General features: G+C 38.2%; 7 protein-coding genes across 7 annotated transcripts; 4 read left to right on the plus strand and 3 right to left on the minus strand.

Moving 5' to 3' along the window:
* Positions 1-33: 33 nt before the first annotated feature.
* Positions 34-503, plus strand: VTP21DRAFT_5447 (60S ribosomal protein eL43; the record flags this gene model as incomplete). Its single annotated transcript, XM_069395969.1, has 4 exons — positions 34-36; positions 101-229; positions 287-369; positions 440-503. 4 exons carry the CDS (start codon positions 34-36, stop codon positions 501-503), a joined length of 279 nt encoding a protein of 92 aa, XP_069248015.1.
* Positions 504-770: 267 nt separating this feature from the next.
* Positions 771-2099, plus strand: VTP21DRAFT_5448 (uncharacterized protein; the record flags this gene model as incomplete). The annotated part of the gene is made up of 1 exon (XM_069395970.1): positions 771-2099. One exon carries the CDS (start codon positions 771-773, stop codon positions 2097-2099), a length of 1329 nt encoding a protein of 442 aa, XP_069248016.1.
* A 592-nt stretch (positions 2100-2691) lies between these two features.
* VTP21DRAFT_5449 (uncharacterized protein) lies at positions 2692-3999 on the plus strand (the record flags this gene model as incomplete). Its single annotated transcript, XM_069395971.1, has 6 exons — positions 2692-2846; positions 2919-3236; positions 3299-3432; positions 3496-3627; positions 3690-3769; positions 3832-3999. The coding sequence occupies 6 exons, from the start codon at positions 2692-2694 to the stop codon at positions 3997-3999; spliced, it is 987 nt and encodes a 328-aa protein (XP_069248017.1).
* Positions 4000-4174: 175 nt separating this feature from the next.
* Positions 4175-4986, minus strand: VTP21DRAFT_5450 (40S ribosomal protein uS7; the record flags this gene model as incomplete). The annotated part of the gene is made up of 4 exons (XM_069395973.1): positions 4175-4184; positions 4253-4311; positions 4384-4734; positions 4798-4986. 4 exons carry the CDS (start codon positions 4984-4986, stop codon positions 4175-4177), a joined length of 609 nt encoding a protein of 202 aa, XP_069248018.1.
* Positions 4987-5243: 257 nt separating this feature from the next.
* Positions 5244-7813, minus strand: VTP21DRAFT_5451 (uncharacterized protein; the record flags this gene model as incomplete). The annotated part of the gene is made up of 14 exons (XM_069395974.1): positions 5244-5376; positions 5445-5545; positions 5603-5743; positions 5822-5955; positions 6016-6335; positions 6400-6523; positions 6582-6703; positions 6785-6852; positions 6910-7049; positions 7117-7243; positions 7300-7335; positions 7391-7534; positions 7594-7685; positions 7741-7813. The coding sequence occupies 14 exons, from the start codon at positions 7811-7813 to the stop codon at positions 5244-5246; spliced, it is 1755 nt and encodes a 584-aa protein (XP_069248019.1).
* Positions 7814-7959: 146 nt separating this feature from the next.
* Positions 7960-10357, plus strand: VTP21DRAFT_5452 (uncharacterized protein; the record flags this gene model as incomplete). The annotated part of the gene is made up of 9 exons (XM_069395975.1): positions 7960-8584; positions 8654-8680; positions 8756-8980; positions 9033-9121; positions 9181-9325; positions 9394-9514; positions 9573-9993; positions 10060-10156; positions 10230-10357. The coding sequence occupies 9 exons, from the start codon at positions 7960-7962 to the stop codon at positions 10355-10357; spliced, it is 1878 nt and encodes a 625-aa protein (XP_069248020.1).
* A 181-nt stretch (positions 10358-10538) lies between these two features.
* VTP21DRAFT_5453 (uncharacterized protein) lies at positions 10539-11769 on the minus strand (the record flags this gene model as incomplete). The annotated part of the gene is made up of 7 exons (XM_069395976.1): positions 10539-10928; positions 11000-11038; positions 11096-11197; positions 11262-11329; positions 11412-11528; positions 11593-11599; positions 11686-11769. The coding sequence occupies 7 exons, from the start codon at positions 11767-11769 to the stop codon at positions 10539-10541; spliced, it is 807 nt and encodes a 268-aa protein (XP_069248021.1).
* Positions 11770-12380: the final 611 nt, after the last annotated feature.

Here is a 12380-nt window from a genome sequence, read left to right on the forward strand (position 1 = left end):
GTTTGCAAGTCGGAAGGGAACTGAGTAGTAGAAATGGTTCGTTTATGCAAGAAAAAAATAGGATGGATGAATGCAGAAAACTGATGATTTGATAATCAAGGCAAAACGCACTAAGAAAGTTGGTGTCACGGGCAAGTACGGTACTCGTTATGGCGCTTCCCTACGTAAACAAATAAAAAAGATGGAAATAACGCAGCATGCTAAGTACACATGTGCATTTTGCGGAAAGGTTCGATAAATTTGTCAGTGTTAGGGGTTTCTTAATGTTAATTCTTTTGACTTTCAGGACACTGTGAAGCGCGAGGCAGTTGGCATTTGGAAATGCCGCGCATGTCGCAAATCCATTGCTGGTGGCGCATGGACTGTATCGTGAGTACTGTTTTCTGTATTCAATGGCTTTTTAGTTGTAGCTAAAATTATACTGGTTTAAATTGTCTAGGACAACTGCTGCTGCTACAGTCCGCAGTACAATCCGCCGTTTGCGTGAATTGCAAGAGTCTTAGTGTATTCCTACATGTTTTTGCCTCCTTCCCGCCCTGTCAAAATAAATGTTTTCCTATCATATATCCTAAGTATATTTTCATCAAGCCATTAAAATCTGTTCCCATTTTGATGCATGTTCGAGATTATTAAGTTAAAAATTCGACATTTATTTGTGGCGTATTTTAACATTGAAATTTGTTTACATCAACTGCGAAATTCAATATTCGAAAAAAATGCGTAGACTTATTAATGTTGCAACACATTTTAACAAATCTATAGGCAAAATCATGGCAAAGAACACATATTTATCTGCATCAAAAGCGGCTACAAATGCAGCTGCTTACAGTTTTGAAACTAAATGTCTTCAAGTTAGCCCTGCTTCCTTCATTTTTGAATCTCCAAAGAACTTGTTGCCTACGAATAATTCACTCTCTGAGTATGCCGAAACTGATCTCGATGTATTGAGTAACATCAATGATCCGCAATTACAGATAAACGATCCTGCTGCAGAAGCAGCTATTGAAGAGGCAGTCAGCTTACTTCAAAATGGCGAGGTAGTGGCCCTTCCAACCGAGACTGTATACGGCCTTGCAGCAAATGCATTATCGGAAGCTGCCGTGAGGAAGATATATGCTGCCAAAAATCGTCCGGCTGATAATCCTCTTATCGTGCATGTATCTTCCCTTCGAATGTTACGAGATCTCCTCCCCGGTGGACGCATTCCTCGTGAATACAACGCTGCTATTCGCCAATTTTGGCCGGGTCCACTCACCATTATCCTCCCAGTTTCCGCATTGATCCCTGAGGTAGTTACCTGTGGACAACCTACAGTTGCAGTGCGTTTCCCTGCTCATCCTGTTGCAAGAGCGGTTATCCAGCGCTGTCAGTTTCCGCTAGCTGCCCCCTCAGCTAATGCCTCGGGCCGACCTTCTCCCACATTAGCTTCCCATGTATTACGTGATCTTTCGGGTCGCTTACCTTTGGTCCTAGATGGAGGACAGTGTTCTCAGGGAATTGAGTCTACTGTGCTGGATGCTCTTCGCCATCCACCTGCCATTTTACGTCCTGGTGGTGTTACTTTTGAACAGCTTTGTATCCTAAAAGGTCTGGATGGTTTGCAAGTATACCGCAGGGATTTTGTCGATAAACAACTCGAAGCTGCCCCCACTACTCCGGGAATGAAATACCGCCATTATTCACCTGATGCCGAGGTTGTACTGTTCGAGCATCGTTACCCTACCCAAACAAAGCATGGAAATGCGAATGACCTTTGTTTAAACCATATGGATTCAATCAGGAGCGAAATATCTAGACTACAGGCTGAGGGAAAGGAGCGTATTGGAGTTTTGCGTGTCCGGTCTGGTGACTCGGATCCTACTAATGGATACCCCAGATCCGGTGATATTTCCGACAGCAAGCAGGTTATAGAGAGATGGTTAGGTGACGCTGAACATCCGGAAACAGTAGCCCGTGAACTATTTCGTCAGCTGAGAGCACTTGATGAAGAAGATAATGTGAACTGTATACTAGTAGAAGGGATTCCAGAAAAGCATGCTGGTCTAGCTGTAATGAATCGGTTGCGAAAGGCTGCAAGTCGAGTAATTTATTATGAGTAGTCACTTTATACTATGTGGAAAAGTGGGATGGTATGCTTTTAGAACTGTACATCCATAGAATTTTCCATCTATATACCACCTTTTCCTTGTAAATACATATACAAATTATCATTCTAACTTATACTAATTTATGATACTGACCCAAAAATCATGTCTTTGTTTATTGATGCACTTTTTTACCACCGGAGAAGGTACTTAATTGTGCATCTCGTTAAAATTGGCTCTATACTGAAAGGCTTTAGATCATCACGATACTCGCCATTGAGCAGGAAATGCTTCAACCGGGACAAATAAAATATGTTCTATTATTAACTATGGTATCTTTGTGCTAGTTACAATAGAATGGCAGTGTCAAATATTGCACCGCTCACAAGAGAACTCTTTTTTACACCTGAATTGGAAAACAATTTTAGTCTAAATTTAATTTTCATATATATTGCATTCATATCTTATTTCTATTTTTAAATAGCAAATCCATCAATTATGATCCTAATTCCTAATATGTGATATTCGAATCTTTCAAAATTTAAATATTATAAATCTTGTTATTTTATTTTCGACCCAAATCTGCCTCTACTCCTTCATTTTAGTAATGTCGCAAAACGAAGTTATCATCGTTACCGGTGGCTCTGGGCTCGTGGGCCGTGCTATTGAGTGGGTGCTCGAAAACGAACCTAAAAATTCTCGTTTCGGTTTAAAAGATAACGAGAAATGGATCTTTTTGACCTCAAAGGATGGTGATCTTCGGTAATTACTACTATCTTTTTCAACAGATGTGTCTTTTTCTTTGCATAATCTTTCTATATATAATCAACATAGTGATCGCGAACAGACCCGTGCCATCTTCGAGAAATATAAGCCTACAAAAGTTGTACATCTGGCTGCAATGGTTGGTGGGCTGTTCAAGAACATGAAATACAATCTTGATTTTCTGCGTGATAATATCCTCATCAACGACTCAGTTCTGCACACGGCGCACGAATATAACTGCAACAAGGTGGTTTCATGCTTGTCGACCTGTATCTTCCCTAACAAAACCACTTACCCCATTGATGAGACGATGATTCATAATGGTCCCCCCCATGATTCCAACTTCGGGTATTCTTATGCAAAGCGTCTGATTGATACACAAAACAGGTATTATTGATTATAATTCCTTAGCTTGACATCTCTTATTAATGTCATTGCAACTTCTTAAGGGCATACCACTCGCAGCATGGAAGAAATTTCACTTCCGTTATCCCTACCAATGTATTTGGCCCACATGATAACTACGATCTAGAGGATTCTCACGTCATCCCAGGTCTTATTCACAAGTGTTATCTTGCAAAAAGTGAGTGCGAAAATGATTATTTTTATTCTAAATTCAATCTTATCGATATGTTTTCGATTCCAGAGAACAACACTCCCTTTATCGTGTCTGGCACTGGAAAACCTTTACGTCAGTTCATCTATTCTCGCGATTTGGCCAAACTCTTCATATGGGTACTACGTGAATACAATGAGATAGACCCTATTATCCTCTCTGGTAAAAAAGACACTTTATTTGTTTTAATGGCGATAGCACTAAAATGTATATATCAAACATAGTTGGAGAAGAGGACGAAGTGTCCATTAAAGATGCTGCGGATGCTATTGTAAAGTCGGTTGGCTTCGAAGGACATTATACGGTAAGTAAATATTGTTACATACAATAGACACAAAAATTCACCTAATTTTATAAAATTGATAGTTTGATACTTCCAAGGCTGATGGTCAGTTCAAGAAGACAGCCTCTAACGCTAAGCTACGCAAATATCTCCCTGATTTCAAGTTCACGCCATTCGATGTTGCTGTAAAAGAGTCAGCCGACTGGTTCATTGAGAACTTCGAGACTTGTCGCAGAGGCCAACACAAGTAAAACAACTAATAAAATCGCGAGATATCCACTCTCTTATTATATTTAGTGCTTTTGATTATAAATGTCATAAAAGAAAAATAAAGTTTGTTGTTCACTGAAATAATTTACATCGAAAACTTTATTAGATGTAAAATTTATAATGTTTTTTATTGTAAAATAAGATAGAAAATAACATTTAGCGGTTCCTATAAATGAGAGCATGATATAATTGTAAGCGAAGTAATTAACGCTAAGTAAAAAGTAAGATACTAACGATTTGGCGACACGCTCCAGCTCGTCCTTCTTCTTAATGGCATACGAGTTCGAAGATCCCTATTTGAAGTTGGATTATATGAAAGAGTTAAAACATGATGTAGCCGAAATGGTTTTATCATATCTATTTACCTTGGCAGCATTAATGATCTCCTCAGCCAAGCACTCAGCAATCGACTTCACGTTGCGGAAAGCAGCCTCGCGAGCACCAATGGTCATCAGAGCGATGGCCTGGTTTACGCGACGTAGAGGAGACACATCAACTGCCTGACGACGAACGGTTCCTGCAGATCCAATACGGGTGGAATCTTCCCGAGGGCCAGTGTTAATGACAGCGTCAACAAACACCTGCAAAGGATTCTGATCGGTAAGGAGGTGGATAATTTCAAAGGCGTGCTTTGTGATACGCGTCGCCATAAGCTTCTTGCCGTTGTTGCGTCCGTGCATCATGAGGGAGTTAGTTAAACGCTCCACAATAGGGCACTTAAAATTACAAAATATTAATGATAAATTAATCAAAAAAGCAATTCATCGATAGGAACTTACTTGGGCTTTACGGAAACGCTTGACGGAGTAGCGACCAGCAGTGTGAGGAAGATAGACGGGGTTTCGGATTTGGATGTAGTCGGTCAAGGAGATATCCTTGATCTCAACATCTTCAAAAGACCATTTATTGAAGAGACGGATGCCGGTGTGCTCGGCTACTACGTCGGCAGGCAAGTTTAGAGCAGCCATGGTTTTACGATCTAAACAATAAATCAGTCAGCACTACTGCAATTAAAACGATGGATGGATGGATGAATTCGCACACGATGATTGATACCTTTTGGCAACTATCTTGCACCTAAGAAAAGAGGAGGAGCTAATTTTTTTTGCAAAAGACTTTTTGATTTTTGCTCGAAAAACGTCACCAAAATTTGCTGCGTCGCCAATTATTCTCAGTTAAGCTTTTTATTTGTCTAAACAAAATTTCACTGATTCTTAAATTCGAGCTATCTTTCCGGTGCGGACGATCCGCGTTCCAAGTCCTGAAGGTTTCTTTCCCTTCGCATTTCGTCTAGCCGTAATGCATGTCTCCAGGAATCCTCGGAGAGCTGAGACTCACCGAAACTTAGCGACACAAGTCTAGAAAAGTAGACAATTTTATAGTTTTCTATACACATAAAATAAGAAAAATAGGAGCAAATACATACCGAGCCAGTTTGATTTGGTGATGTAAATCACTTTCGGTATAAGCCTTATCCCCTTTGCTCTGAGAATTTTTTCGTAGGTCAACAAACGTTGCTTCAATATGCTAGAAGTAAAATTGGAGTCAAGCATTCATCCTTTTGATTTAGAGCTTTAATGGTACCTTTGCTATGCTTGGTGATATTTCCAGGTCTATTTTACGAAGAGCATATATGTATGTGCGTATACAGTTCAAATCGAAATCACTCAGGACTGCATTTTCATGCTGTCCATTCGATTGCTGCAATGGTAGCATGCACTCTGCCTAATTATAGCGATGCAATAATATAGCACTGTGTAAAAGAGAAAAAGTGGAAATATGTTAAATATGATGCTCAATTACTGGTAAAAACGATTTCGCAGTTGAGAGAATGAGCACTGGCAGGTCGCTATTGAGTTTAAAATCGTGAAATGGAAAGGCATAGGTCAACCGTTGGTGTGCTATAATCTCGTGTATTGCTGCTACATTTTTGACCCCTAATAACAGCAAAATGTAAGTGTTTAAATAAGAGAAATCAAGATGGAGCAAATTTGAACCTGTATCATTCAATGTGCCTTCTTGGAGAACAGTTTCATCGATTACTAATAGAGTTCCATTCGCCAATTGTAAAACGCCAGAGGAAAGCATCTCGTTCTCGCTTCGTGGGTAAAAAGGCATATTATTGAGAGTTTCTAGGCGCAGTGGAATACCAAGACATCTCTCAGTTATATCCTGTAGGCTAGTAGTTAAAGTGTGTGCAAATTCATTCGAATGGGAAAGTGTAGTAGGTAAATTTGCTATTGCTTGAGGACGATGGGGTACGTTGCTTATGTTAAGTGACAGAGGACCTATTACAATCTCAGGTTTTCTTAATGTACTAATAAGTAAGAAAGCCGATTAAAATAAGGCGTGAATATAATAGCGAAAAAGTATGCACATACACTCGAGAAATAACTTGCAACAAGAGGTATTCAGCGGCTAACATATCCCCATGGAGTTTTGAGGCAAGATAGTTAATCACTAGTGATCTTATCGAATTGATAGAATCATTGAACTCGTTTATGGCTGTATTAAAAAAAAAGTTAATGAATTGTAGCAGCTGGCAGAAACAAAATTCTCTTACAGGGCTCAATAGTAGATAAACCAAAAGGTTCAGGCTGTACATGAAATACAGAGAGTATAGTTGGAATGCTTGATGGGATTTGAAATACCGCATCAAATTCGTTAGCATTATCGTGTTCAGGCCTAAAACATATCAAAAGAGGGAAAATAAAGATAAGAAACGGGGTAGTAATAGTATATTAAATAGTAAGTTAAAAGCATTACGATAAAGATAGGATCCCGAAGAATTCTACTATATCTCCAACTTTAGGGGAATCATCTTTTGCGCACACCTGTAATATAGATTATTTAATATGCACTAAAACTCTTTTAACCCTTTGGCTAGCAACCTTAACTATAGCTGATGCATTTTTCTCTCCAGGAATTGGATAACGAGACTGAACAAACTTTTGAGTTTCTTCATCTAGCGATAGGCCTGTAAAAACAAGCGATTCCTCCTGTGAAGGTCGATCCATTGATGAAGAAGGAACTATAGAGTTGAAAAATACTCGTTAAGTTAGCAAAATATATAACACGTTAGCGTATTTTTGCAAAACCTCGGTGAGATTCAAGATAATCTCCGGATTTAACCCATTCAGATTCTCCAGGTATAGAGATACAATAGAGTATCTGACGCTCCTCGTACACATTCTGCGGAGAGTTGAAGTCGATAGACTCGCCATCCTGTGCACGTAATAATAAGTAAATTTTCTTAAAGCCTATCTTTTATTGTCGCGTACCTCCAAATCCGATGAATACTTGAAAACTTTCTTATACTAGTAATGAACTTAGATCAGTAATATGAACTAATTCTAAAATAAAATTACAAACCTTTTCACCCGATAATGCGTTCGTTATTTCTCCTATTTTTAGTGCCATTTCTGGCCCGAGTGTAGAATCTTGCACCATGCATCGAAAGCGCACGAGTGATCCTGAACAAATCGGTGTTTTGAGATTATCACTCAATAATGGAACCTAAACATCCGCAAGAGTCTGTTAGATGTGAAATTGTACAGAAAGTTTTGTACTAATACCTGGTTACGTTTGGATTGAGTGTCAAATACAGATCGAAACGTGCTAGTAACCAATTCATCAATTGTAGCGTTTGAATCTTTGCATTTCGCGTCTAACAAAAATTTTAGTATTCCGTCAAGTAGATAATAGAAAATATTCATGCTTACCAAATATTTTTTTTATTATCGCCAAAGGTGCATTAATATACTCTTGGAGTGATGCTTGACTATATTCTGCCATTTTAATTCAATATTGTTATTGTGTCGCGTTTCAATTTTTTTTTTTCAATTTATTTTATTAAGTTGAGGGCAAGGAAATTTATATTTAAATCGCGTTAATAGACGCGCTTTAATTTCTCGAACATATAACAGCTGCTAAAATAAACTATGCGAGGGCCGCAGAGAAAGCAAAAGCAAACCACACTTAATGGCTTTTTCAAACAGCCTACTAATAATCAAGCCTATCACCGAGATCAGGTAGGGTCTGCGGATTTTCAACGGCAGAGCTCGCCCTTTCCTGGGTCTCTCCGCACTAACCCCTTTGTTGTGCGGGATCTTGCTACCACATCCAACAGTTCCAATATAATTAGAGCATCGGAGAGAAATACACGATATTCATCGCCAGAAATCTCAATATCTCATACTTCCACCTCAGCTGCTCACTTTTCTCCCGATCTCCAGCCTCCTAAACATAACCGTATCGTATCACAGCAGGTTACAATCAAAACTTCAAATAATATCACTTCTGCCACAGTCCCCCAAATGAATACCGTGAAGCAAAGAGATGGAATACGAAAGCGCAAACTTCCTTCAGATTGGGAAAGCAATCGAGAAAAAAGATTAGGCGATTATAGCAGCACGTCCACTAATAGAAATGGCGCAAGTTCTGCCACTCCTAGTTCACATATTACAACAGATCACCAGGGAAATAATGTAAATTTATCTGAAGAGCAGGAAGGTGTTCTAAAAGCAGTTATAAATGGGGAAAGCGTATTCTTTACTGGTTCGGCAGGTGAGAAACCATACTTATAAAGCATATTTTTGTTAATATTCTAAGATTTCTATTTTTCACATATTGGAGGAACCGGAAAATCTGTGCTTCTTCGAGGTCTGTATATGCTCTAAATCATAAAACACCAATATGTGAAGATCTGATCGATTTCTTTTTTATTTATCCATTTAGCAATAGTAAAGAATTTAAAGTCAAAGTACCGAAATCGACCTGAAGCCGTGGCGGTTACCGCTTCTACTGGTATGGCTGCTTGTAATATTGGTGGTTGCACTGTGCACAGTTTTGCCGGCATTGGACTTGGAAATGGTACAATAGATCAAATTATATCGCGCGTAATTAAGAACCGGAAATCTGCTGAGCGGTGGAGAGCCTTAGAAGTTTTAATTATTGATGAGAGTAAGCTCTATTCAACAAATTTGACCGTATCATCCAACTAATTAATTCTAAGTTTCCATGCTGAGCGCTGATCTTTTTGACAAGCTTGAAGGAGTTGCTCGTGCTGTGCGAAGATCGAATAAGCCATTTGGAGGAATTCAAGTAAGAACGATGTCCTCTATACTTGATCAGCTCGACAAAAGATATTAACGACAGTATAGCTTGTTATTACAGGCGATTTTTATCAATTGCCACCGATTTCTGATAATGGAAAAGAAGTCAAATTTACATTTGAGGCCAGAACCTGGAAGGACTGTATTCAAAGAACTATGCACTTACAGAATATATTCCGACAGAGAGACAACGGTAGTATAATCATTTCACCTTTCCTTATGATATCTTAGGGGAAAACGCTTAATATTTTACATGATTAGAATTCGTTAAGATGCTAAACGATATTCGCGAGGGCCGGTTGTCAGAGACTACTCTACGCAAATTTAGAGAACTCTCACGACCACTTAAACATGCTAATGGTGATATAGAATGTGCACAGCTGTAAGTTATATTTTACTGTGAATGTACTTTATTTATTTGACACTTATTCCATATTCAGTTATGCGCGACGTGATCAGGTTGATAAAGCCAACTCAGAAAGGCTTGCATCTCTTTCAGGACAACTGCATATCTTCCAAGCTGAGGACTCGGGGGACGTTGCTAAATTGGAGTCCGGATGTATGGCACCTAAGATGCTGCAGCTCAAACTGCACGCGCAAGTGATGCTCTTAAAAAATCTCGATAATACCCTAGTAAATGGCTCCCTGGGAATTGTCGTTGGATTTGTTGGAGAAGGCGAATATCGATATCTTGCCGGCCAGCTTTCTGAGTCCAATAGGAAGAATCAGGATACTTCAATACAAGATGTAAATAAACCTTACCCGATTGTTAAGTTTGCGAATGGTCGGGAGATTATGGTACTTCCTGAGGAGTGGAAATTGGAGTTACCTGGTGGTGAAGTAATTGCACAGCGGATACAGGTAAAACTTAAACGTTACATTAGGATACCAATATACTCCAGATTATAATGCACTATATTGTTATAGATCCCATTATTGCTCGCCTGGTCTATGTCAATTCATAAAAGTCAAGGTCAAACACTCGATCTAGTTAAAGTTGATCTAGGTGGTGTCTTTGAGAAAGGTAAGATTTTTCATCTTTCAAATTCTGTGCTTTGGCTAATTTACTCCATACTCTTTCATTTATGCATAAAAAGGCCAAGCCTATGTCGCCCTTTCTCGCGCAACCTCGCTTGATGGACTTCAGGTTCTCAATTTTAATCCACAACATGTTATGGCACACCCTGTTGTAGTAAAGTATTATACTGAGTTAAAGAGTGCATAAACAACCTATTCTTTGCCACTTCTTGCAACATTGTCGAAATATTTATATTAATGAAATATCATATCATGTATAACCCATAATTGCTGGTTATTTCTTGATTTCCTCTTAAAAAAATAAATTTTTATGATTGAGAAAAATTTTGAAAATTGTGATAAATGAACTGATGAAAAAAGGTTCTAGTTTAATAACCACCATATTGTCCAGGTTGAGGTTGTCCATATCCCTGGGGAGGCTGTCCATATCCTTGTGGTGGTTGCCCGTATCCCTGAGGAGGTTGTCCATATCCCTGAGGAGGCTGTCCATAACCTTGAGGCGGTTGCCCATATCCCTGAGGAGGCTGTCCATAACCTTGAGGCGGTTGCCCATATCCCTGAGGAGGTTGTCCATATCCTTGTGGCGGTTGTCCATATCCCTGAGGTGGCTGTCCATACGGAAGCTGCTGGCCAAGGGGCTGCTGAGGTTGCTGAACTCCAGGCTGTTGATACCCTGGACCTGGAGAGTGGGTCACCATTGGAGCATATCCTTGAGTTGGTGCACGAATGTCGAGTTTTTCAGGTTCACAAAACCAGAGCTAAATATTGTAGAATATGTAAATAAATATCGAGAAGCATCGAATATACGCGTATTAAAAAATTTAAAAACCTGATTCAAAGCGTCACTTGACTTTTTCTTATACAAAATCTACAAAGGGCTATTTGTTATTTATATTTCCTCCATCTTTTAAAGTAAAAATGTTACTATTTGTGTTCCTGGCTTATCCTCATCTCCTCTTATATCAATCACTAGAGATTCATCTGCAAGTACTTTTGGGAAAACGAACCCATTGTGGTACTCCCAAAGCTATCATAATAAAATTCAAAATATTCAGAATTATAATCCCGAGCATAAAATATTAATTAAATACTTGATTTTTCGCGTCCGATATATTCTTGCGCGTATACTGGCACAGCTGTGCAACTGCCTTTAGATCTCCTAATAATATATATTTGAAACAATTCCGAGTCAGTTAATCATTCTAAGATTATGGAACTCTTAAGAATAAACTTATAAACACCTCCAGCTACATCCAATACGTGTCGTGAGCGTTTATTCTCAAGGTATCCATTGTCATATCTCCATAGCTGATTGTCAGCTTCGGGGCCAAATTTCTGATCCCACAGCACAAGTTTAGCTAATTGTAAAAATAGCATTAGAAAAAAACATACTATATTATACTTAATGAATTAGTAATAAACCTCCAGCCTTTATTTCGTTTAATGAAGTGAAGAGAAATTAGTAACATAATTCAAATTAATTACTTTCGGGAAAAAAGTAGTAAGAGTACATACCGAAGCAGAGCCATCTTGTATATCAATTACTTTTCCATACTTCCTGCTTTTAAGGTAGAAATACCCTTGTGGAAATCCGGACATGATGATTTTCAAATATAGATAGAAAAAAAAAAATGGCTCGATATCGTGGGTTTTATATTACGACGTGGCAAAGCCTTTTTCTTAAAGGGATTTAGTCCCTTGCGGAGTAGTTTACTAAAAATAAATCAGGAAAACTATAGATAAATTACTGCTAGCTTATTACCTTGGCACTAGATATTTGAACAAAACTATGGGTACTATTTAATGGGTCTATCGTATATACATTAATAGGACCATACCTTTAGGACATCTGGTTTTTATTAAATTTACATGTCGATTAATACATTGTGAGCTAATATAATGAAAGATGTTAATTCAGGAGGAAATTAAAAATTGTTTCTCGGTCAAATTTGCGAAAAACACCAATTAGAAATTATTAAAATAATCGAAAAAATTGAAATAAAAAAATATTTGAAATATTTTTCGAATTTTTCTTAAAATTTTATTTTCAGCCTATACTATTTGCTAAAATATTTTCAGTATATTTTGATTTTTTTAAAATTCAAAAGAAAATGATCGCTAGTATAAGATCTCAGTAGTTTAACACAAGTTATGAAATAAATAATTGAAGAATATTGAATGCTTGATTAATTCTGCTAGGATTGTTATTT

The sequence above is a fragment of the Calcarisporiella thermophila genome (assembly GCF_041956535.1).
Source record: "Calcarisporiella thermophila strain CBS 279.70 unplaced genomic scaffold VTP21scaffold_22, whole genome shotgun sequence".
NCBI lineage: Eukaryota > Fungi > Calcarisporiellomycota > Calcarisporiellomycetes > Calcarisporiellales > Calcarisporiellaceae > Calcarisporiella > Calcarisporiella thermophila.